The sequence below is a fragment of the Cydia fagiglandana genome, chromosome 20 (genome assembly GCF_963556715.1).
Source record: "Cydia fagiglandana chromosome 20, ilCydFagi1.1, whole genome shotgun sequence".
In the NCBI taxonomy this organism is placed as follows: domain Eukaryota; kingdom Metazoa; phylum Arthropoda; class Insecta; order Lepidoptera; family Tortricidae; genus Cydia; species Cydia fagiglandana.
Genome location: NC_085951.1, coordinates 6,439,249 through 6,466,722, shown reverse-complemented (window position 1 = coordinate 6,466,722; position 27,474 = coordinate 6,439,249). Strand labels below are relative to the sequence as shown.

Sequence of the window (27,474 nt, the reverse complement as noted above, 5' to 3'; positions counted from 1 at the left end):
ACCGAGTAAGAAACGATTATATAAGAAAGAAAACTAAAGTAACTGACATCATAGAGAGAATACGAAGATTGAAATGGAAGTGGGCTGGACATATTAGTAGAATAAACGACAATAGATGGACAAGGAAAATCATAGAATGGACCCCACCAAAAGAAAAAGGAACACGAAAGCAAGGTCACCCAAAGACACGATGGGCAGACATATTCAAAAAACGTTGTGGAACAGTATGGAGAAGAGTAGCTCAAGATAGAGACACATGGAGAACACTGGGGGAGGCCTACGCCAAAGAGGCGACTTCCATAATTAATGAAGGATAGTTAAATTAAGTTTTTGAAATTTATGTTTAGTAGGTACTGGTAATTAATAAATTTACAATATTAATATGATATATTTCATAGATATAATAGTAAAAATAGCTTTAAATGTAAATGACTGTGATAAAAATAGATAATGGAAATGGAATCGAAATTGAATGTCAAATTTAATCTTTTATATTTTATGAATAATACCTATACTAGTATCTTATACAATTCTATATTTTAAATACAACAAAATGAAATAATATAATAATTATGCAACTAAAAATGTAATTATGCATGCAAAGGAAATGTAAAAAAAAAAAAATGTAATTATGGTGGAATAAAGGCTATTTTTATTTTATTTTATTTAAGACACGTTATTTATTTTCAACATATTTATTTGAAATTATGTAAATGACTAGCATTATCAACTATTAAGATAAGAGTTCTGCTAAAAACTATTAGTGAAATTTATAAGATAATGTATATAATATCCCAAAAGTTTTCACGGTTCACGCCGTCTTGACGCGCCTATTTATAAGTTCCAGAGGATTGTTCAGTCATGAAATTCCGGCGCTAGTCGAGTGCGGAGCGCGCTCGTGGCCGCTTCCCAAACAGACGGTTCCTCCTGGTTCCTCTTCCGGGTTACCAAAAATATGATCAGTTAAATTAAGTGTCGTGTCACGTGTGTCTTCAATAAGTGCGTAATTAACTCATCAACACTCTACACATCCAAAACTACGTAAGAGATAGCTCTTAATATCACAAGAATCCTGTAAACGTCTGTTTCTATAAGCAGCTGCTAAGAAATATCTGGGTTTATTTCAAATTTTGTGTAAACATGCGATACGGAATGTGAACAGTTGTGGTATATCGTAATTGAAGGGGTGTTGCCGCCACTTGCAGAAATTCCTATCATATAAAGCCGGTTAATCAAAAGGTTTAGACTGGGTAGCTGGTAGAATTTTAATTAGTATAAGATAGATATGTATATTGTCATGTTATTTTCTCGAACTCCCCATCGGCATACAAACCTCCTCAAGGTTTTGCCCACGATGGGTCTTGTAATAATAATGTACGTTATTTAGCTTATTGTTCAATAAATTAAAAAAAAAAAGTAAAAAAAGTTAGTTGGAGGACTTGGAGGTGAAATGAATGATTTCTTAGAATAAATAATTTACCTAAAAAGTTTATACATAAACTCAAACAATCAAATAATAACGGCTACTAGGCATCGTACCCTCTATCATTAACCGTCAGTATTAGTTTTTTAATTAGCCTCGGGTTCATTTACTATTTTTAATCATAGTTCACAAAGTTATTTAGATATTGCATTATAATAATTTTAGAAAATAATGTTAGATATTGCATTTTAGTAATGATACTATTGAAACAAGTAACTGGGTATTATAGTATACCCGGATGTAAAGACCTTCTCAGACCTCTTCTTCTCAACCTTGGACTTTTTGAGAGCTTTCCAAAATCACTTTTGTTTGTTGTTTGGGATAAGTCATGGTGACATGAGCATGAGCTCAATAGATCAAAATGCTTAATGAAGCAGAATATCAGCCAAGTATTTTTCAGGTCACATGATAATGTTGATTCATTTGAATTTCTAGGCACGAATCTTAGTAATTCCTAATTATATCTAAAATTCAAAATATCGGCATGTATATTTATTTTCTGTTCTAGCTCAATGGATTCTACACTGATCTGATTAGATTGTTTTTATAATATGATCATTACACAATAAAATTATAATACTAGAGGCCAACTAATATTAAAAAATAACAGCGCTGTATAAACCATTTGATAATATTAACTCACATTATAGACGGGTCAACGCGAATTTTATTCAATTACCTTGATTTACCGACATTTCGACACAGGTTTCACTGGTCGTAGTCGCCATTTAATAATGTAGAAAAAAAAAAATATTATAGGACATTCTTACACAGATTGACTAAGTACCACAGTAAGCTCAAGAAGGCTTGTGTTGTGGGTACTCAGACAACGATATATATAATATATAAACATGTACTTAAATACATAGAAAAAATGAGGCAGTATAACGGGTTTTTTTTTATACTAGTCAGTAAATTTTTATGAAAATATTTTTTTTTCTCTAAACCGATTTGGTGAATAAACTAAACTAAGATATAGCCGCAATATGCTAAAACATCTTCATTTTTATTAGACAGTTTTAGGTCGCCTTCTTGTCATCATTAGTAAAACGCGGGGGCGTATGTCTCTTTTGTTGATTGTGTTTTGTTGTCCCTATACAACAGACAGTAGGGCAAGCACATGATTGGCGCGACAGTATCTCGCGGCGAGATAGACTACCCGTCTTTTTCTAACTATGTTTACAAAAGACGGGTACTCTATCTCGCCGCGAGATACTGTCGCGCCAGTCATGATTGTGCTAGCCCGGCAGGTGTCTATTTTCTATTAGCTTATGTCAAGTAATAAAGAAGCTACCATTTTTTTTTCGCAAAATGGAAAATACTGCAATTATCTGAGCATAATATTTATAATAATTCTCGAAGCGCTGGTGGCCTAGCGGTAAGAGCGTGCGACTTTCAATCCGAAGGTCGCGGGTTCAAACCCCGGCTCGTACCAATGAGTTTTTCGGAACTTATGTACGAAATATCATTTGATATTTTCCAGTCGCTTTTCGGTGAAGGCAAACATCGTGAGGAAACCGGACTAATCCCAATAAGGCCTAGTTTCCCCTCTGGGTTGGAAGGTCAGATGGCAGTCGCTTTCGGAAAAACTAGTGCCTACGTCAAATCGTGGGATTAGTTGTCAAGCGGACCCCAGGCTCCCATGAGCCGTGGCAAAATGCCGGGATAACGCCAGGACGAAGAAGAAGATCTGAGCATAGTCTGTACGATTTTCATTTCCAGAATAAAAAACCGTTGAAAATTCCGTATCCTGCATCACCTGCATGGCTGAGCCGTGGAGCGGATGTGTGACTACTAGAGGATAACGTAAAATATATTTTTCCTCTTTAAAACGAGCATGATTACGTCTAATCGTTGGAAAACATTATTTCATCGTCTTTGAGTGTTTATAATAAGACTAGTAGAGCATATGACGCCCTCGTTAAAAATAATACATACTGAATGAATGGACGTGGACGGGAAGTAGAGTAGTTCAGGATGAAAGTCACTTACTATTGACGAATTACTTATTAGTGATTATCTTTACGTGACGAAATCATGTTTATGTCATTGTCATTACACTCATTACTAAGTACATGTACAGTATTAGTAAAAAGTAACTTAATTTTGAATTATAAATTCTGCTTTTTGACCAATATTATATGCGACACATTATGGTTCACTATACTCATGGACAAATTTATAGACCGCCCACCGAATTTATAAATCATACGATTCATACTGTTCTAAATTAATTGTTGCCAACCAAAAGCATAATCCTTAGTTTCTTTATCATTATACAAGTTGATATTTGTACTCGTACGTTACCGTAATTGCGTTGAAAGTGGTATATTTTTTAATTATCAGACAATCAGAGTATTTTTCTTCTGGAATATTTATTTTACTTTACATTGGAAGTCGTAATTTCATTAGATAGCTACTAGCCAAATGGACTTTGCGCTACACACATTTCATCACACTAAACATCCATGTGTTCATTTCCTAGAGAGTAGGTATTTGTGTAGAAATGATGGAAACATTTTGTTGACTGCAGTACACAATGCCGATAGGCAGCGTAAACAAGGAACCGGCAGTCAAGCGGGAGACCTTCAGACCGCCGTGGGTGAAGGATAAGGACGCAGCAGCTCCGCCACCATGGACTCAGAGGAAATTGAAACCAGTGGAGACACCAGCAAAGGCTGACAAGCCTGAGGCTAAAGAGCAACCGGCACCAGCTCCAGCGGGAAAACCATTGAAGCGTAAGTATCTTTAACTCGTCCGGTTTCATATAAGATTCTATTAATGTAGAATAGTGGTAATTGAAGTAGTTTCGTATACAGAACGAATAATATAATGTCTGTCAAGGCTTTAATTGTAAACGATACTTGTTGAAGGAATCATTCATAATTTTAATTTTTAACAAGCAGTAACGTCTGCGAACGATGCTATTAAGCTTAGAATAAATTTAAAAGTGGAGAAATTACCAGACCACCCAAGACAGTCATTTTTCCACTTTTAAATTCATTCATAATTGTTAATTACCATCAAGTAAAACTCCCATTGAACGCCTTGCTTGCATTTTAAAGCAGCCTTTGGTTTGCTCAGTAACCTAAAATATGGTAAAATATTATGTATAAGTATTTTAAAATCTCAGTACTTAATATTTATTTCTTGGCGACCGGTTTGGACGAGTGGGTAGTGACAGTGACCCTGCCTATGAAGCCGGTGGTTCTGGGTCAAAATCCTGGTACATGCATTTAATTGTGTGAAGAGAACGGATATTTGTTCATTATACGCGATGACATAATCCGTTTCCATAGTTTTATTTCATACGAAGCTTTGTATGAAACCAAATTGATCCCCATTTTTGCATACGTGTCACTTGGACGCGATTCCGTGCGTAATTAAAATAGTCACGTTCTAAAACAAGGTATAGAACATCATAGTGCTCCAATTAGACTGGATACTTGTCACTTTAGTTCTGTTTGTTTACGACCGACCACCAACGTCATTGTGACGTACATTTGAACCGGCGCCTGTCCCACGCGGACCTTTCGGGAACGGAAATGATTTGGACGATTGGAAACTTTGCAGCAATTATTAAGTAGGAGTCATTTTCGACTTGACCAAAAAATTTATATAAGTGTTGTGTTCCTGCCGGTGAGCAAGGTTGCCAGAGCTCAGCGAGGGTGTCGAATGTTAGGGTCAGCAACGTACATGTAACTTCTCTGGAGTTGCAGACGTGCATAGTCTACGGAGATTGCTTACCATCAGGCGGACCGCGGCTTGTTTGTCACCAACGTAGTTAGTATATTTAAAAAAGATATTTGGCAAAAAAAATATTTTTAATATAAGCTTTTTTCGCTGACTGTAGGTACTTTTCTTTCAATAGGCAACCAATACTCGTCGAGTGAATTCTAACAAGCTCAAACCCAACCCAACTAGGTTGCGTTGTTTTATCATAGAGTTCCTATGGCCACCTCCTGTGTCCATCATCAGATCAGCTCTGTCGCTTAACTTACATATATTTGTGAAGTTTCAGCTCAATCGAATAATGGGAAGTGGGTCTAATTTATGTAGCTCGCAAGATTTGGCCCGAACAAACATTTGTTAAAAGTATTATTGGCCATGCCATAACCGGGATTAAATTCCGGGATTAGATTAAAGTCTGGGACTTATGGTTAATTTTAAGCCTGTCCTCGTCAGTTGCCAAAAAATAATACGCCGTCTTCAAAAGTTTTGTTTGTTATATTAATTGTACCCTGTAATTCTCGTGAGAAATAGGGATTTATTTTTTAAATATAGAATAAAGAGCCTTTTCCACAAAACAAAAACAAAAGTAAGTTTGAAGATTTAAAATTTGCATTCTACAAGACATTGTATAAGACTTTATGAAGTGTTTCGAACCCAAACAAAATTACTCAATTCAACCCATTTTGGGTCACGAAAATCGAAACGGTTAACTAACAATATACTAACATTATCAAAGAATCATAATTAATGTAATTTATATAACACTTACTTTTTAAATTGAAATTGTGCGACTCACAATAAAATGACTCGTCAAATTTGCCACTTTTCTCGTGCTCCGTGAGTGGGCTGTTTAACATACATACATAATATTTAGAGACTGTATGATTGTATATAGGTGTTGATGTATACAGCATAGTGACGTCAACACCTGCCCGAAACTTTGGCAGGAGACACGAGTTCTAAATAATTGACTCTCCCAAAGTGTTCATAAGTTGGTAGTCTGGAGTTTGGAACCGAGTGACGTTCTTGTGTCCACGACCGGTGAATTCAGTCACATTTTGCTAAATTTCGTGATTCGGTTTTGTATATCAAGTGACATACGTATAAGTGCATGTGCTACATGAAGTAAAACTTTCCGTGGCTTTACTGTAATAATGCAGGTAGGCCTATTGGAGAAAACAACTGCTCAAATCATTGTACCCTTAATAATCCCCAATACAGATTTTAAAACTATGAGTTTTCATATCTTTAACTAAAATCTACATATAATGTAGGTATCTAAATTTGAACTAAAAATGATTGTTAAGAGCCACAGCCAAATGTATAAAAATATGATCGTAACATTGGAATTCATCAAATCCTGAAAATATTCATGTCTACGTGTTCTTCTGAGTCGATCGACTAATATTGTAATTTGTAGATTTGCTTATATTTTATCTATCTATTTAGTACCAGCTAAGTTCATTGTCCTGTAAAATGCATTTCATAGCAATGCAAAACTGATCGCATTTTGTCCCGTATTTTCTGTTTGAATAAACGTTGAAGATGTTAAGAGGAGATATTTTCAGCTGGCCGACGCCAACGATTCGAGATATTTTTAGGCGCGACAGACTTTTTGAAAACAAATGAACGTGTTGGGGTTACGGCTAAAGATTTGAATTAGACAATATGTAGTTGAATTAAGAATGAGAATTAAATGAAACATTATAATATATAAATTCACTTTGCTGGCAGAAATTCATTAAATATACCTATATATCTAGTAATGTGACTGTTACTAGGTAAAAGTAGAGAGGATTCATTAATGTGAACGATTGTATTATAATTTCAAACATATTACAATCATAGATATACTTAACTAACTCGTGTTGTTGAATTCGATGTCGTAGATAGATATTTCTTGCTACGAATTTTGAGTCGTGTAATAAACCTTTAACAGGCGCCAAGTATGCAAGCCTAGCCACATATTGAATGTACCTATATTATAACAAATTTTGATGATGATGCTTTCATGGTTACAAAAATGTATCCCGACGGTCATCAAATAGGAAAGTTTGACAAGTAACCGCGCTAAAATAGCGAAGGTCGGCCATCTTGGCAGCCAGTATGTTTATTTACGTACGTGAATGCCATCAAAATGCACCACATCGGGGTCGTAACACGTGCTTCCATCAATTTAACTAAATATTCTTAAATACCCAAAATTATTATATTAAATACCAAAATCGCTTATATTCTAAGTAACTTACTTTTACATAGTCAATCTATTCAAATGCAGCACCTCAAAATCATTTAAAAGCACCTACAAATACAATAATATTTTACACTTTATAGCACTCAAATATATATTACGCTCTTATATTTTGGTATATAAAGTTACGCAAGATGCATTTAATTTAATTTATTTAACATTTTAAATCAGGCAACAAGGACATATTACAAACACCTTACAGACTAACACATATATGCATTAATATAAACTTGAAAAACTAAACAGTATTAAGGTGACAATACGGCGTGGCTCCGTTGTTATTTGTAGTGTCATATACAGGGATTCGGTGAATATTTGTGATGGTGTCTCTTTCATTTTCCTTTGGGTAGCGAAAGACGCCATCACGAATATTCGCTGAATCCCGATATGCTGCTCCCTAAGAATAATTCTTATTTTTTCAGCCGTTTTAAAGAAACAGTCGACAGTAAAGGAAAAATCTGACAAACCAGAAAATGGTGTATCCGAGACAGTCGAAGAAAAACTTGTGAAACCGTCAGCAGCGAAATCCGCTGACAAGGCGTCAAGACCAGCCGATGAAAAACCTAGATTTACAAAATCTTCATTAAGACCAGTCGATAAGTCACCTAAAACTGAAGAAAAAAACTCAAATGAGAAAGCTCCAGAAAAACCTACACTCAGGAGTGTAAGAACAATTGATGGTGATAAAACGAAAGATAAGTCAGTAACAATCGTAGATAAGAAACCTTTGGAGAAAAATAGTACATCAAAAACAAATAATACTGTAGCAAATGATAAAAGTCCAAATGACAAAAGTGTTACAAACTCAACAAGCAAAACTTCAGAGACAAAGCCACTTCTTAAGAAAACTAATACAACAAAAGTAGAAGAGAAGGAAGACTCAAAAATGGCGACAAAGCCACCGATCGAAAAACCTACTACAAAGGTGTGTATGATCTTTTGGTGTTCTTTAATCATAAAATAAATCAATATATCTTAAATAACTTTCAACGTTAGATCTCAATCACTAACCACTTATATGTAATTGATAAATTATTTGTATGTAACATTAGAACAAGAGCTTTCGCGTATGATTATTTAAGTTGGTATTTACTATTTAACGATATCAACTTTTATGAATAAACAAAACATAAAACCATATTCAAAAATAACTGATTTCGCCCACGATGTCATCACGGATGTTTGATTTGTGCTCGGCTTCTATGATCTATTTTTTGGTGAGCGTCATTATTATTATTACATTATAGCTCACACGTAAAACATACGCAACTACCGAGTTTATAAATAGAAAAGAGCACATTTCCGTAACTATCGGGATTATTAAAAACATCGGAAGGATATGTTTTGAATAAACACAATCAACTTGAATTGTAAATTACTAACGGCATACCGCAAGTCAATTACAATGCAATGTTACATATTTTAACAATTAATAGCTAATAAACAGAAGTGATCTAATCCTTATTAATCTTATGATAGATATGTTAATATTTTTTGTCAGTTTCATTTGTTTTTGTACATGAGAAAACATTGATTTTTACAGTTGCCTCCGCGCAAGCCATCCCTTGCAAAACAAGCATCAAAGGATGAACCAGTCAAGAAATGGAGGGATCCCCTACACGAGCGGGTCAAGGAAAACATCGATAAGACACTTAATGAAGTTCCTAAAGGACATACGCTGACAAAGAATGAAAGTTTAAGAAGTAAGTTTTAGAGATATTGAAGTACTAATAATGTATAGAATACATTTAACAGTACAAACTGATTCTCTGCCAGCAGATTTACTTACTTCTAAATTATACAGTACTTGATATTGATACTAATAGATTTCTAATTATACAGCACGTAAAAAATAGATTTTATTTACCTTTCTTAAATTATGTTTAATTTGATCATCAGAATTATGTTTGGACAGAACGTGTTTCATGGAAAATTTCAAATATAAATTTAATTCGATGCATACGTGTCGTGGTCCAATAGTGAACAATCCTTTGATGATAATCCAAAAGCTTCGTTTTGTTTGTACCGTAGCAGCACAACATTGACACAGTGGCACTTTCGCTACATTATAATTAGAGTGTGTGACAGATAGTGCGCTCAATCGGCGCAGGCGCAAGATCAATCGTCATCGATATTGGCACGAGAAATTTGATGACATTGATAGGATTAGATGCGGCAATTTTATGTTAAAGGTTTTTGTGTAATTTAAAACATCCTGAACCTCTAACCTAAAATCTCAACCTACGTATGCCTACAGGCCTACACCTACCCTACTCTATCACATTGTTGCGATTTGCGATCACTATGTTGTATTGTATGAAATATAGTTCGTTTTTTTTAGCATTAGAAATAAGGTAAACAATCTTGATGTGTATTTTTATTGAAAAACATGTTTTAAAAATAACTCACGGCAATTATGTAACAAGTATGAATCTAATACTTACGATCTTTTATATTCTTTTGCTTTCATAAATTACCGATTTTTAAAAAGCGTTTTTCAATTAAAAGGCGTGTCAAGATCGCTTACCTTCTTTCTAATGCTAAAAAACGAACTAGGTAGAGTTAGAACAAGTTGACTCTGCAGTGAATTTGATACCATAGACTGTGGAAGTGTTATCTTCATGATTTCGTAGGCATTTGACAACACTTCCACGCTCTGTGCTATCAAATCCTCTGCAGAATTAGCTTGGCCTAACTATAGCTGTTATTTATAATACAATAAAAGCCTTTGTCCTATAATAGGATTGTAAATTAAGGCCTGTTTTCACCTAATTATGTAAAGAGTATCAAACTAAGTTTTTGTCAAAAAAACATCAGTACTTATGTACACGGTGTAACATGAGGAAACCGAATAATTTTAACCACGCATTTCTGAGGTCAAAAGAAGTAAAAAATGTAATATGAGTTTAGGTCAATTTCGCCAAAAAAAGTTTTTTTTGTTTTGTTTTTTTTTTTTAATTTTTTGAATGTATTTGTACATAAAAAATAAATGTTATTGGTAAACTTGTCACTTAAAATTGATTTTTACATTTTTTTTTCGTAGAACCTACTTTTTGCATAGTGTTACTTGTCACTTTTTGACATCTATCAATAAGGATATTTAGACTACGTCCCATAGCAGCAACATCACCATCAAAAAGGCCTTTTACACTATGTAACAATAAAAACTTGTTTTTTTTTAAATAATAATATATCTGAAACTAGGCGAATTTCAAAAAAGTTTATAGGACATTTTTGTCTCTAAATATGATCAGGAATACGCTGTTAAAATTATTCGGTTTACTCATGTTACACCGTGTATAATTAGTACCTATAGTACTGTACTTAGTTAAATAGAAACTTAATAAGATTGATATAATTGTGACGACTCTTCTGCAGCGGCAAGTGTCGCCAATATAATCGATTGTGATAATAAGGTAAAATTCTTACTAAAATTTTTCATATAATTACTTACCATGTCTACCTACTTTATTTTACCATAAAAAAAATGTGTTTTTCGGTAAGTTTATAACAAAAATAAATAATAAGACTAGTAATTGAAAAATATGTAAATATTCAAATGACATAAATAAAAAACCAGGTTAAAAAAACGATTTAAAAGTCCTTAAACTCCTTAATTTAAGTAGCTACTAGAAGACAATATCTAGACACGCGGCAGCGTGTCAAGCCAAGTTCAAGCAAAGGAACTGGCTAGCCAGCGCCAAGTGTAATATTACACGAACCACTTGGTGCCACTTTTGACCCTTCTATAACTCAAAACATCTTTAACGTAAACACATAAAACTACGTGTGTTTAATTATATCCATAAGGACATCTAGAAGCCCAAATTTCATGAAGCTAGCTCAAACGGTTATAAAGATATGAAGGTCAAAAAGTCGTAAATTTTAAGACTGACTGACATACCTATAGTACCTAAACCTAACCTACTTCCAGATGACCTAGAAGGATGAAATTTGGAATCCAGCTCAGTTATTGTGTGAAAGCGTAGGAAAAAATCTAAAAATTAAAAAAAGTTATACAATAGGGGGGGTCCCCATACAAAAAAACCATTTTTTATTGTGACTGACATATAAGTACCTAAACCTAACCTACTTCCAGATGACCTAGAAGGATGAAATTTGGAATCCAGCTCGGTTATTGTGTGTAAGCGTAGGAAAAAATCTAAAAACAAAAAAAAATTAATAAATAGGGGGGGTCCCCATACAAATTTCTTTTTTATTGTGACTGACATATAGTACCTAAACCTAACCTACTTCCAGATGACCTAGAAGGATGAAATTTGGAAACCAGCTCGGTAATTGTGTGTAAGCGTAGGAAAAATCTAAAAATAAAACAAGTGAAAAAATAGGGGGGGTCCCCATACAAAAAACCTGTAATACGCGCTAAACAACCGGCCAACGGTGTGTCGTTGGCGGCGCGCGGCACCACATAATTAATACAAAGAACAGAAGTAAAAAACATGCAGCGGAAACACAAGAAAAAACATTAAATCTCAATACCTGCCTAGTTTTCTATAAACAAGTATTAAACTCTATTTCTTTGCTTTATTGGATACCTATAACAATTGCTGTTATTTAAAAAAAATGTGAGATCGTAAAGTAGGTTAGATTTGGCTTGGCCAGTTTTTATCAGAATTACAAAATATATATATGTTGAATAACTTTATAAAATGACTGATGTAATGAAAACTGGCCTAGTCAAATCTAACCTGCTTTAAGATCTCGCATTTTTTTAAAATAACAGCAATTGTTATAGGTATCCAATAAAGCAAAGAAATAGAGTTTAATACTTGTTTATAATGTTATTTTGTTCCTATAAATACATATTTGGATTTTGCATAGAACTTGGTACTCATTTAGATCTCTATTCTTTTTGCGGCGAACCCCACAGCCAAGCATAATTTTTGTATTGAACTTGGCTCTCCTTTTTTACATTTATGTTTTTGATGGGATATAAAATATACAGATACAAATCCTCTTTTCTGCACGTCTAAATTAATATACATATATGTAATAACATATACATAAAGACATTAAACAATATATAATATGTAGATAAATACTTTAATTCGCAAAAAGATCAGCAATAAATAAGAATATTATTAACTACAAACGTATCGTATAAATAATATAATTACAGGCGACGACGCACCTGAAGTATTAACTTACTCATCTCATGTGCGCCAGACTGCCTAGGTAGTAGTCTAAATCCAACCAAAATAGTCACAGATAGTTCCGCGTACGTCGCGTGCATGAATCAGGTGCAAAATTTGATTATTAGCGGTGTATTTCACTCATAACTGTTAAGTTTAACCACTTCATATTAATTTGAAAAAGTGTAATAGAATTAAAGTGTTACTTATAATAGTTATAATGAAAAAAGGAGCGGTGCTTTAAAAATAATTTCGATTCATAGAATTTTATGTTGTGTAAAAAAACCTGAGATTAAAGTGAACATGGATGACTACACAGATGATCGAGTTAATCTTTTTAAGGGTTCGTAAAAATAAATTATTGTATATTTTACCCCTAAGTAGTACTAGTATTTTTCTGTAGTGATTGGTGCGCCTAGTACGCTAATCACATTAAGACTCTTTCAGTGTATCTATTATTTAACACAATTTTGACAAAAACATAAAAATGCGCAACTTTGTCTAACTTGCTGAGTCCATCTAAAGTTCGTTTTAATTAGCATTAGAAAAAAGGTAAACAATCTAGATGTGTCTTTTAATTGAAAAACCCGTTTTAAAAATAAGTCACAGCAAATATGTAACAATTATGAATGTAATACGATCATTTATATTTTTCTGCTTTCATAAGTAATAGTTACTGACTTTTAAAAAGCGTTTTTCAATTAAAAGACATGTCAAGATCGTTTACCTTCTTTCGAATGCTAAAAAAACGAACTATAGAGAGTGTCAAAGAACACTGATTTAAACTTTCACGATTATTTAAGGCTACAAATATAATGACCACCAAAAAATACTTTGGCACCCTAAATAAAAAAAATCATGCTTATCAAAAATAATTGGCCAAGCACGAAGTCAAGACTACGGTGTTCAGAGCACCGTACGACACATCCCTAGGTGGTTTTAAGTTTGGATACTAATACTAATTTATCCCATAAGTACATTTTATTGACTAGGAAATAAGAACGTAATGCCTGGGAGCTCTGGGACCTTGGAGTTTGGACTTTTATTAAAGTCCTCTGGGCTAGTATAGGTAATGTAGAAGTTACAAAGCTTCTACCTTAGATATATTTTTTAGAGATTAAAGATTTTGTTTACCACCTTGTCGGGTTGATTGTATATCCATACCAAATTACAGCTTTCTAACACTAACAATCAACCTCATCTTGGGAGGTGAAAAGAGGAAAAATCGTAAGTCCCATTTCGGCCAACCGAAATCAAGAACGTTTATATAATATAGGCCTAATACCGTTTATCTAAAACGTTTGGTGAAGGCACATTTCTAGTAGAAACTAGAAACAAATTATTATGAATTTCTCTGTAATTTGTACAAACCATTTCGTAAACTGACATTCCGCTAAACTGTTGTTTTTACATCTTACTAGCATACATAACATATTGAAGTATGATATTCTTCCACTTGTCTGAACATTTTCATTATTATTGATTCTTTTTTGTGAGAATGGCTTTTTCTGCCACGGCACTTTGCCAATTATTGATTCTTTCAAACACCAAAATAGTTGACAATTTAATATACGTCAGAGTTGACAGGCAACTTCGAACATGAAAAACTAAATCCGTCAAAAATACTGGGTATACATACAACCTCATAATCTTTGATATAGAGTCTGGCTACTGAAATTATACACAAATGTTTGGCGGGAAATTCAAAAAATCTTGGGCTGGTCACACTTTGTGTAGTAGGAATAATTGTTTTGATACTAGACAATATTTTTGATTTTCTGTGCACAAATAAGGTACCTAAGGAAATAAGTTAAATAAACGTTTACGTGCACTCAAAGTCAGCTCACATAAATTCTACCACTATATAAAGTACAGTCAACGACAAACACATATGTTTACGTTCCAATATTTAGATTTTATGGATATTTTTCAGAAATTTTAATTTATCCGTTTCTTTATACACTTGTCCTGTTTATGAGATTCAGGCATTAATAAATTCACGTCCTTAATCAAAGTAATAGGCAAATGTTAGAACTAGTACTTAAAGTATCAAAATATTTATAGAGCACCAACCTCCTAATTTGTTTACATTTGGTTAGGACTTGTAAACATTGCAGTTTTTCGTTATACAACGCTACACGTCGACATCGCACATTGTCGTAATAATTTACGAGCTTAAATAATAGTTTGCAAACCTCACTCAGTATAGAAATTATTAATATTATTTAAAATAAACCCCTTATAAACCGCAAACAATTTGAATGAATGACATAAATTGACAACTGACTTTTAGCTTTTTTTTAATCATAGACAATTGGTGATACAACAACGAAATATCTGTCACCAATTTTTGGCTAGCCAGACTCTAGTCGCAATTGTTGTATTTTAAACTTGTAGACTGGGCAGGCACGACTCAAAAAGGAGTAATATTACAATTAAGTCTGTGATTCGGCATTTCTCGGTTTTTACGTTAGGCTTGTTTCTGACTCAAAATATAATTAACGTAAAGTATTAATCAATTTGCTCATGTTTCATATAAGTCACAGAAATAAGTACCTAATAATAAATGTCTAAGTTTTAGTACAAGTAGGGTAACTGCGTCAGGTTGCCATCCAGTACCTGTTTCCGTCCACTTGGCGGAGTTGCTACAAAGAATTGCGTATAATTTGAATATAAACCTAACTTACCGGACAATTTTGGACTTATTGTACATGAGTTTTTAAAAGCAAAAATATTTTAGTAGAACTGGAATTCATGAGTACCAAATCTTAACTGACATTTTTGTCACTCAAACAAGTTTGATCAAGATCGGCTTACTTTATATTTCGTCAACTTTACCTTTGTTTCCAAAAACTGTGAATTGTGAATTTTAATTTTTTTTTCGTAACAATACAGTATCTAGTTGCTGCTCTCACCGATCGGTTCAAAAATATACATACTTTATACAATTAATACATAAATGTAATGGTACTTAATGAAAAGGAATAGGTACTGTTTTTACGAATCAGATACTCTCAGTTAAATCTATAGGTAGATGACGCCATAGCTGTTAATAAATATTGAATGACTTTATTATCTCTATTCTATCGGTTTACTAACTCTATGTGCTCTAATGTGAAAAAAAAAAACACAACGAGAGTGAAGAACGGAATTCTTAATTTAAATTTGAACTGATAAACTCCAATAATAAATATGATTCTTACTGAGCACACTGCGATAGTCCATTGGTTGGAAAGCCTGTTCGAAATTTAAACTTATTTGCTTTATAATAAGGTTGCATTTTGCAGATCTTTTACTCTCTCATACTTATAGTAGGCTATTCCGGAAAAAAATTAAATATCTCACAAAAGTAAGTAAGTAGAATTAAACTTTGTATCAAAGACATAAGTCATAAATTTCAATGTCAATGTTTTAAGTAAGGTTCTTTCATACTAAATTACTTCTTAATATGAATGACCAGTGTAAGCATCAGTTAGCTAGCCCTAAGCAACCAAAGATCAGGCTGCAGTTTAAAAACTAATAAAGTTAGAGTTAACCTGATAATTTTCCCGCCGTCTCCATACTCGTTTTAGTTGGTTATTGACTGGTCAGCTGCCTGTTAGCTATAGTTTTCCCGAAAATCGCCAGGACAGAGGTGAAAATTTTTGTATGAAAACTTGCAACTTTAAATGCATTTTTTATCGAAACTATTGCATTCTAAAATGAAGTCAAAATCAGTCCATCGACTCAATTTTTTGCAAGCTTTCTAATGGTACCTCACACGATTCTTACAATTGAAAATAAAATTCAGCCTACCCCTCTTAACCCCTAAATTTCCCCCTAAAATCAGAAATAAGCAGTTTCGACTTATTCACAGTGTTAGTGATGGTACTTGCCATAACTATTCCAAATTTCAGGTACCTACATCAAACGGTCTTTGAGAAAAACGCATTTAACCGATTTGCAAGACCGAAGTGATCCCATAAGAGCACCGTGAACAAAGTTTTGTACGGTGCTCTAAAAATGACTGAACACCAAAAAAATAAGGCCTAAAATTACAAAAGTACCACCGTTTTAATTACGACTGCACTTCAAATTGTATTCGAATACCAAATATATTGAATGATTACCAAAAATCATTAATGATCACCAAATCTTGAAGACCAAATTAATGCGATATTTTCACCTAAATAAACACTATGATTACCAAAAAATGTATACATATTACCAAATAAAGTAAAATGCTGCCAAAATTATTAGCCCCTCCCGCTCTACCCCCCGTACCCCGCACCGCATACCTATCTAACCTAACCTACTTTTCTAGGAGCATACTGAAATGCTACTAGAAAAGTAGGTTAGGTTTGTACTGCTATCAGTTAAGTGGGCCAGGTTAGCACTGCGACCCTTACAGAAATGAATTGCTACTAGAAAAGTGGGTTAGGTTAGGTTTAAACTGCGACCCTTACAGAAAAGAAATGCTACTAGAAAAGTGGGTTAGGTTAGGTTTGAACTGCGACCCTTACAGAAACGAAATGCTACTAGAAAAGTGGGTTAGGTTAGATTTGAACTGTGACCCTTACAGAAACGAAATGCTACTAGAAAAGTGGGTTAGGTTAGGTTTGAACTGCGACCCATACAGAATCGAAATGCTACTAGAAAAGTGGGTTAGGTTAGGTTTGAACTGCGACCCTTACAGAAACGAAATGCTACTAGAAAAGTGGGTTAGGTTAGGTTTGAACTGTGACCCTTACAGAAACGAAATGCTACTAGAAAAGTGGGTTAGGTTAGGTTTGAACTGCGACCCATACAGAATCGAAATGCTACTAGAAAAGTGGGTTAGGTTAGGTTTGAACTGCGACCCTTACAGAAACGAAATTCTACTAGAAAAGGTAACCCAGGTTAGGTTTGATCTGTGACCCATACAGAAACAATTGTGGTTACAATTTTGGTGGTCATTTACTATATTCGGGTGTAGAATGATTATTTTGGAGTCATTTGCTTTAATAGGATAGCAAGATTTAAAAATTTGGTTATAATTTTATATTAAAATGGAGTTCTAATTTTGGCGGTCATTTACTATTTTTGGGTTTACAATGATTATTTTGGTGTCATTTTATTTAATAGGATATCACGATGTGAACATTTGGTTATCAATTGACATTAAAATGGGGTTTGAAATTTGGTAATCATTTACAATTTTTGGGTTAATAATGATTAGTTTGGTGTCATTTCCTTTAATAGGATAGTAAAATGTAATAAAATTGGTAATCATTTCACATTAAAATGGTGTTATAATTTTGGTGATCATTCATTATTTTAGGGTGGTAAAGTACATTTTTTTGGTATTAAATTTTATTAAATCTGGTGATCAGTTAAATAGCAGCCATTATTTAACATTATGAAACTGCACATCAATTACATTATGAAGCTGCGCGATTAAGTCCCGTTGTGCAGTTTCATAGTGTCAAAGAAGATAGAGAAAAGTGTATTTAGTATAATAAACTCTAGCTAGATTGATATTTATTCGCTTTCATAGGAACAAATTATAGTCAGAAATATGTTACAAATATTTTTATAAAAGGTATATTTAAAAATAAGGTTAGTTTGATAGTATTAAAAGGCAACAGGCGATAAGTTTACAACTCTCAGACAATTGTATGAATTGACAGACAATTGGTCTTCTACAGAGGATATCTCTAGGCAAATTAAAGCCAAAGAAGTAATTCATAAAGTATATAAATTATATATACTTCATTCTTTTAATAAACTATAAAATTATAATGTTTTACAATACATCTGGTGCTTCATTACGACACCCTGTGCTATAATAATCGCATTACGTAACTACATCGAAAATTAAAAGGGTTATATGTACTGTAAAACGTTATACGGTACGATACACGTGCGAATGTGTGATTCACAACTCGTGTCGATTTAAAATACTCCCTTCGGTCGTGTTTCAAAATTCGCCACTCGTTGCGAATTTCGCACTTGTATCGTAAATAATTATTATACAAAAAGAAAAATAAAAGTTCATTATTTTTGTAATCACTTTTCTTAACTTATAACAAAGATTATTTACAACAGGCTTGTTGAAACCAACGCCACCACCAATGCCGCCACCACTGCCACCGAAAATGCCTCCTCCACCCGAATTCAAAAAAAGTCCATTAGATCCAGAAAAGTTGAAAAAGTTGGAAAGCCTTCGAAGCAGACCTAGAAGGCGGCCTGACTGGAGTGACATGATGAAAGAAGTAGAACAAGGCAAAAAATTGAAAAAAGTCGTTTGCAATGACAGGTTTATTTTTTTTGTATATGAATACCTTCTCTTTTTTCAGTAGATTGTGAAAAGTTCAGAAATTAAAGTAACGATTTTATTTTGCAGATCAAGCCCAATTATTACAAAAACAGCAGTAGTAAAAAATAAAGACCAATTTATATTTGAATCAGAGAAACCAAACTCACACAACGCTCTATTAAAAGAAATCAATCAGGGCATTAAGCTAAAGAAAACTAAAACAAATGACAGGAGCAAACCTAACTTGGAAGGTTTAAGGAAGTTTAGAAGGCAAATGACTATTGAAGAACAGGTTCAAAAGTCAATGTCTCAAGCTAATCTATTATCTGCGTCTCCTTCGGGAGTCTCAATAGCAGGAGGAGTAGCAGAGGTAATAATATTTACAGTGTTCGGCAAAGTTGATGCAACACCGCGGGATTCCTACTAGAAATCTTATTATTTATATATTTTTTACATTTAAGGTCCCTGGTGCAGAAGAAGAAGATATCGATGAGATGGATGATATTGATAAAGTCAGAGACGACCTTCAATCAACAAAACAATTGCTGGCAATTGAACTTAGGTAAAATCAACAATATATACATTTATTAATGTACAAAGCAAATTTGTTGCTTGCGAAAACTTAATTTATTTGATCATAGACCTCCTCAAAGATATTCTAAAATATTATGTAAGTGTGTTTTTCCTTAAATTAACAAGAATTAACATTAAATTCTTCTAAGATAGAAAATCCAGAAATATATTGTTTTTCTTTACTAAATTTCCAAAAAATGCTTTTCATCTTTGCAGGAATAAGGAAGCTCAAGAAAGAGAAAATAAACGACTGCTAACGAGGATACAAAATCTCGAAGCTGAATTGGCAAGAGAACGTGCAATTATAAGGCAAGAACAACATAAGACGGTTATATCAGTTACAGATGCATACGATGAGAGACTGGTGAACAGCCTTAAAATGGAAGTAGATAGGGCTAAAGACACAGCAGATAACTTGGAAAAGCAATATCTGGAAGCCGCAGAAGACAGAGACACGGCACTGACAGAACTGGAGGAAGTAAAACGAAAGAATGCAGAATTAGAAAAGAAATTAGAACAAGCACTACAGGTAAAATTTAACTATAGTTGTACCTATGTTTTAAAGAAATGATGCTTTGTTAATAAAAGTGCTTCAGCTTAGCTTAACTAACACATTTACAGGTTGAAGAGGTATATAAGTCAGAAGAACCACTGTCATTTTACCAGAAGAGACAGCTGGATTTCGAAAAAGAGTGTAGGTTATTAAACATTGATGTAAACTCAACTGCTGCACAGGAGTTAAGGAAAAGCGCTAAATCAACTAACATTATTGCTACTACTAACGCTGATACTAATAGCGACAACGAGGTATGGGTTGCTTTTTTTAAATCACGAGACGTTTGCTCTTTACTTTATATACGTATACAAAAGGATTAATTTAAGACACATATTTTACCATTCTAGGGTATAATGCCTACAAGCATGGGTTCAAGGAGATCAAGTCACGCAATCAAACAGCTTTCGGTTACCAAAGACGACAGTTTCGAAGAGGAAGAGGAATCGGAGCCTGAAGAGGTGTGTATCTGTATATAATAAATATTATATTTTTTATGATTGCATTGATTTATAAGCATTTTGGTAGGTAGTTCAAATAATTTCAGATAAATTTTATAAAACAATTTCATACGCTAAGAGAGGTCTATGCTCAGCAGTGGGGGTAAAAAGCTGAAATAAAGATGACGGTACAACTCAAGTACTTATCTAATAAAAGTGTCTTTCTTTTAGGAGGAGAGTGAAGAAAAGAAACAAAAGCGAATGGAAAAAGAAGTACGCAATATGAAAAACAAAATCCGACACCTAAAAGAAAAACAAGACCTTATGAAGCGCGAAAGAATGGCCTTCAAAATGTCACTCAAAAACCAACAATTGGCGTTGAAGTACGTAGAATTACTTATAAGTTACATCTTTCGATGCATGTTAATTATGTAAATGAGATGCATTAATGACAATAATGACACACCCTAAAAAACCGACTACGGTACAAAAAAGTAAATTGTTTTACTACTAAATTATAAAGCGAGACAGGTTAATCGCCGAAACTAACCGAAATTCTTTGTGTTGGTTATTAGATATTTGGTTGTTACCTACTTATATGCAATAGGGTCTTTTGAATATATTAATTTTAGTTTTTTTCTTTATTTTCATTTTGTACCTCTAGTTTATTTATTTTAGTTTACGATATGAACATAATATATAGCGCTCTAGGCACAAAAAACATAATGCTACCCAAAAACAGACGGGTAGGTAAATACTTGATTATCTTTGCAGAGACGAGAAGAAGAAATACAAAGAATTAAAGCGCGAAGTAGACAAAATGGCAACTATGATGAAAGAAGTGGGCTCAGATGAGGAAGAGGAGGAAGAAGAATCAGAGGAAGAGGAGGAGGAGAAGAGTGAAACCGAAGAGGAAACTGAAACTGAGACCGAGCAGGAGACGGAGAGCGAAACGGAGAGTGAAAGTGAACCTGAGGTAAATAATACCTTAGTTACTTTTCTTTTAAGTTATTTTACAACTGGCTTACGAACTTCCTGTACATATTAAGAGTAAACAAAATTTGCTATCGGACTAATTATTGCAGTACTATTTAAAGTGAATTTAACTTTCGTCAGCAATAAAGTTACAAACACACTACTATAAAAAAAATATAACCTAGATCTAGACACTAAGTTTTTGTATATCCATTTCAGGACGCTCCATTGCCGAAAAAGAAGGACAACCTCACGACAAGGCTGAAGCGGCACGAGGCCAGAGTGACCGCTCTAAAGAAAGGCAACGCTCTACTGATGGCTAATGTAGACAGACTGAAGGATGACGTGCTGAAGCAGAGAGAAGAGTCCCTGACACTCAAGAATGAACTAGATTCTCTTATTTGCGAACTTGAGTAATAGCTAAGGCAACTGCCAAAGGTTTCATCTTTTTTTAGATTTGTTATATGGGATTTGGGTATAAACTCATTAAGGCCATAAAATATAACTATTTAATACTTTTGATATACCTACCATCTGTGTAAAGCTTCACCTGGCCAACCCTATTAATTTAATTCGTCTAAAATAATAATAACTACAGAAATTGACTTATGACATGTTATGAAGTTATGAAGTAGGTAACTATACAGATAAAAGGTCATGCATGTTTCGTTGGATTTTTATTTTTCATAAAGCTTGAATTATAAGGTTCTAACCTACTCTCATGTGACCTTATGCGGTGTCTAAATTAAATATCTCTTAATTGGTTTCCATTGGTGTTATAAGCAAATATTCAATAAATTGAGATTATGTTGTGTGATCATTTTTAAACATTACATTTTTGGCTGCTGATAAAGTAGGTAATACTTTTTCTAGAAATAACAAAGAATATGGTAAAATATAACTAGTATAATTATGTTACCATAAAGTAACTAAATCTCAATTGCCAGCTATTTATGTATTTATTCCATTACTTAAATGGAATAAGAATAACAATTGAAATGTTGAACATATCATGCCGCAAATTAATAAATAACCAGGAGTTAAACTAAAAACTAATACTAAATAATACGAATAAAAATTTTCCATTTTGGCATGGTGCCGAGGATGCTGGCAGCATTTCCCCACTATATTGCGATGCTAATATAGTATTAGTTTTTAGTTTTATTATATAGATAAGTTAGTTTTTTATGTACCATATATATTGTAGAACATAATTTATTCTATGATTATTGAAATAAATACATATAACTAGAAATTATGTCTCACAAAAATTATAATTGCTTGAAATATATAATACTTATAATTACTAATTTAAATGCTTATTGTTTTAACCCTTTTAGGGTGCAAACTTATATAAAACCTTTTTATCTATTTTACATGTTAAGAATATGTATTATCAGTATTTTTATGAATTAAACTGCAAAACTACTAGTATAATGTGTCAGATTGACCACATTATTATTGCATCTATTTTTATGCAGGTATACCTACACTAATTGGATAAATATTATGTGATTTGTATATAATATTGACACATACATATAAGATAATCTTTAATATAATGCCTAATTTGTATTGCCGAAGGAAAATAATAAACTTTTTTTTAACTTATGTAGCTGTTTGTTTATAATTTACTCTTTCATTTAATTATACACGGTGTAACATGAGGAAACCGAATAATTTTAACCACGCATTTCTGAGGTCAAAAGAAGTAAAAAATGTAATATGAGTTTAGGTCAATTTCGCCAAAAAAAATTTTTTTGGGTTTTATTTTTTAAATTTTTTGAATGTATTTGCACATAAAAAATAAATGTTATTGGTAAACTTGTCACTTAAAATTGATTTTTACATATTTTTTTTTCGTAGAACCTACTTTTTGCAAAGTGTAACTTGTCACTTTTTGACTTCTATCAATAAGGATATTTAGACTACGTCCCATAGCAGCAACATCACCATCAAAAAGGCCTTTTACACTATGTAACAATAAAAACTTGTTTTTTTTTTAAATAAATAATGTCTCTGAAACTAGGCGAATTTCAAAAAAAGCTTATAGGACATTTTTGTCTCTAAATATGATCAGGAATACGCTGTTAAAATTATTCGGTTTACTCATGTTACACCATGTATAGGTATGGATACAGGAGACAAGACGTTATTAGGAAGCCGCTCAGAAGGGTGCAGTAAAAGTATCTTTAAGTAGATCTCACCATAAAAAAAATTGTTGCTTGCAATGTAACTTTCCGTTCAAGGTCATGTTTTTACGAATAATAAATATTCCATGAGTAATAAATCTGAGTGACATTAAAGCTCTCCAAAGGGCCATGTAGAGGATTGCATCTGCTCTGCATCCCCACGCAAGCCTCTCCAAAGACCAGGATTTATAGGCCCGTGAAGTCCAAAAATAAGTAAAATATTACTTACACATGTACAAGTCCCGATGAAGGTTAGTAACTTCTTCTGAAGACATGTTTCGGCTATTTGCAGAGGAACACTTGAGATTTAAGTCATTGGTAATAGACAGGAAGGTCAAACATAAATTTGTCGTTAACTTCGCGATCTTATTAACAGAATATTCGTTATTAATTTATGTTGACAAAGTTTTCCAATGATCCATGAGCCACTTCATATTTTATGATTCTTAACAAAACGGATAAAGTAAGTAGACAAATATATAATACTGTAGTGTATAATATTATGTAATTTTCCATATTTATGTCTATAATTACTCGAAAACCACAAGTTTCTCGTTTTATTTCACATTATAAAGCATTATAAAGTTGTTAATAAAAAATAATCATATTTTAAATTTTGACATTCATGAGGTGTTGCCAACATCAACATGCCAAAGGGCTCTGCAAACGTGTCAATTTATCTTTTCTAGAATAGGCTACATTCCTACTAGTCAAATCCATGGACTTATAAGATGGACTGCACTGTCACTTTTTTTGCCATACTAAATTGAACTTTATCACCGAGCTAGAAAGACGTTCGTACCAGACTAGAAAAAACGGTCCACTTGAGATAGCAAAGGTGGGTCGCGGTGTCTCACTCGCACGTGTTGCCAATGTTAAAAATATACCATTGTGGTAGTATTTATATCAATATACTACTCAAATTAAATAACTTCTTATATTATTTAAATGCTATATTCAGAGTAAGGTTCTGATATCTTTTAAGAAATTTGTAAATAAGTATGATGTCAATATTATTAACTGATTTAACCAAGCATGTGGACAACAAAAAAAAACATTAATTTTGGTGTGGTAGACATTGTAGAAACTTTGAATGTTAATTGGTATCCCTATCGTCATGACATGTTATCAAAACACGTGAATGCAAAATTTCCTAAAAATGGTGAAAATATGTTGCGTTAAAGGTTGTGGGAGTGAAAGAATTTCTAACTGTGGAATATTGTTTCACCAGGAAGCCACAATTATTACATTTTGCGATAAAAATACAAGACAACATTGTCAAACTCATTAGGGTGACTATGATGTCGGCACGATGTGTCGTGACAAGCACGAATATCTAATGTCACAATACAAAATTTCCTAGCGGCAACACTGAACAGCGCCCTCTTAGTGGAACTGTGGTAAGTTATTCCAATGTGACAAGTTGCAAGGTAAAAACCAATATGGCGCGAAGCGTGCGAGTGCATAAAAGTGTAATATACAGTGAGGAAGCCCACAGCTGTCCTGAGTCGCCTAAAGCTAAGTATTTTATGTTACTTGGTGCTCGCAGTGGTGTTATGGTGTCTCTATTCAATTGGCTCTTTAGTAGATTTGGCTTGCCATGTGACCTTGTCGTGGAAGATGTTGAAGACCATCTTAGGTAGGACGGACAAGGTTATACCTTATAAGAGGGCGGCGGCTGTGGTCGTCGTGCTCCGGTACGATGACTTCAGCAGTCAGGCGCCTCGACCTTATAAGAGGGCGGCGACTGTGGCTGCCGTGACTGGGTGAGTACGGTGGTTACAGTCGTCAGGCTCCTCGATTCCAGAGGTGTGCCGACGTGCGGCAGGATACCTCAACCTTATAAGAGGGCGGCGGCTGCGGTGACCGTGACCGGGTGGATGCGATTCTTCAGCCGTCAGGCGCCTCGACCTGATGTACCTGCTCCCTAGAGATGAGCGAGGCCGGTTAGGCTGCTTGGTACTTTAGAGGTAAGTATACCTTGACCCGGATAGGCCATCCGGGTTCTCCGACCAAGAGGGTCGGAGTCTCCACAGGGAGATTATCCAGTGCAAGGAGCACAGGACCTAGAATATTCTGAGTCTGGCTGAGTAAGATGGTTCTCATTAGTCATAGAGTACAGATATATGTTTAGGGGTTAATTGTTTGGAGATAACCATGTTCATAGAGCAATCTAACCCACAGATCTCGGGGTGAAACAACCAGCCACCATAAGTAAAGCGAAGCAGACTGAGGCTCCTCTGGCCCAAGAGAAGTGGATCAGAGAGAGCGAGGATAAAAAATCCTTCATAGGAGATGAAGGTATGTATGCCAAGCATTCTGTTTCTTTTACACCCCCACACCACAAACAATAATAATAAGTGGCGGCCTTTCCCCTTTTACGGTCTTATTTGTATACCGTAGGTGGCTGGGGGAGAGGTGGCCACAATGGTGGTTAATGCTGGGATCCAGTAGAAAAGGAATTAAGGCTTATAATATTAATAAAGAATGCAAGGCATACATTTCAATATAATCAGACATCTTTACTAACAGAAATCATAGATGGCGCTACTGGTATCAGAAGCTGCGAGATATTCTTTTTTACGAATATATGTTTGAAGTGTTTTCTTACGAAGTCTGGTTCGGCATTCATTTAGGCTCGTTTAAATAAAGAGGCTGGCATTTGTATTTATTAATTGAAGATAATTTGAGTAAATAAGTCACATTTTTATTTCACGTAACAAGCGGAATATCAATTGTACGGAATGTACGGAGTACCAACTTGAAGAAATTGCATATGGTGACCGGAAACAGGACAACTACGTTTCCGTCGAGGTTGTATTTATGATTTATTTTACAATTAGAGTATAGTTGTAAATAATCAAGAAGAATATTGAGAGATAAAAATAAAAATTATTGCAGCATTTGTCTGTATTTATCAAGTATGATATTTATTAATTTATTATTAAGAGAAATACCATTGTGTAATAGTGCCTTCGAGTTACCAACATAATAGCAAGAATAGGCTACGCAAGGTGTCTAGTAATGGCGGCAAGATGAGAGTAGGTGTTGCTACACTAAGAAGGTTACCCACAAAATCAACGGAAGAGTACGGATTGTCGGGATTATCAAGATAACTAAAGAAGATGAAGAAATCGGTTACTAAACGGATTCGACTTGGAAAATTTATGCGAGAACTGATTTTCCAATTAGACGGTTAGATAATTAAGTTATAACAAGCTGTGCCTAGATATAAGTAGGTAATTTATTTAATTTTGTGACATATTAACTGTTAACTTGTTGAAAGATTGGCTGATTTATAGGAATATAATAAGAAGAGAAATACTAATCGTAATAACCTAATAAGTATCTTATAGGAAATATGCGCGTAGTAAAGACGGGTTTATACACTCTATAATTTACCTCGCATGTTTCTTTTTACTTTAGAATTATAAATTTAGTTTTAAAAATTCAAGTGTATGGCTATTTATAAGGAATAAACATAAATATTGCGAAAATTACCGATAAGAGTCCGAAATTCGTTTCACAGTTTATAGAAATTTTGGGGGAATTTATGTTGACTTTGGCAACATTGAAAGTTGTACAGTACTCGTCCCACCATTTTAAATTGTTGGCGGAAGGTCACCGAACAGTTGCGAGTTCCCCAGGAAGGTTCCTTAAATTACACAGGTAATTTTGACAAATATTGTAATATAAAGTGCACCGACGAAGTGTTTAGCGTGTAAATAAGTAGGATCATCAAAAATGTCTTCATTTACGTTCATAGGTACAGTGAACTCGCCTCCGTCAACCACACCGGACGAGACAGATTTTCATCGGATTTGACGAAAACCCCGGATAAGACT

The 27,474-nt window shown here is 33.8% G+C and overlaps 2 protein-coding genes across 4 annotated transcripts in view; one reads left to right on the top strand and one right to left on the bottom strand.

The window, feature by feature from the left end:
- The window catches only part of LOC134674921 (peptidoglycan-recognition protein LB-like), a 37,348-nt gene extending 13,138 nt beyond the window's left edge, over positions 1 to 24,210 (bottom strand). Inside the window, exon 1 of the mRNA XM_063533082.1 lies at positions 23,859 to 24,210. The gene's annotated coding sequence lies outside the window, so the exon portion shown is untranslated. The remainder of the gene's footprint in view (positions 1 to 23,858) is intronic.
- On the top strand, positions 870 to 23,040 carry LOC134674916 (nucleolar protein dao-5-like). 3 transcript variants are annotated; one of them, XM_063533075.1, is made up of 12 exons: positions 870 to 999; positions 4,017 to 4,221; positions 7,889 to 8,391; positions 9,010 to 9,169; positions 18,686 to 18,896; positions 18,984 to 19,266; positions 19,358 to 19,458; positions 19,686 to 19,998; positions 20,373 to 20,483; positions 20,694 to 20,845; positions 21,237 to 21,438; positions 21,657 to 23,040. In XM_063533075.1, the coding sequence occupies exons 2-12, from the start codon at positions 4,023 to 4,025 to the stop codon at positions 21,852 to 21,854; spliced, it is 2,433 nt and encodes an 810-aa protein (XP_063389145.1). In that variant the 5' UTR covers positions 870 to 999; positions 4,017 to 4,022; the 3' UTR covers positions 21,855 to 23,040. The 3 variants fall into 3 exon arrangements, with proteins under 3 accessions (XP_063389145.1, XP_063389146.1, XP_063389144.1); XM_063533074.1 differs by having other exon boundaries at positions 879 to 1,041; XM_063533076.1 differs by lacking the exons at positions 20,373 to 20,483; positions 20,694 to 20,845; positions 21,237 to 21,438; positions 21,657 to 23,040 and adding an exon at positions 20,091 to 20,355 and having other exon boundaries at positions 876 to 1,041.
- Positions 24,211 to 27,474: the final 3,264 nt, after the last annotated feature.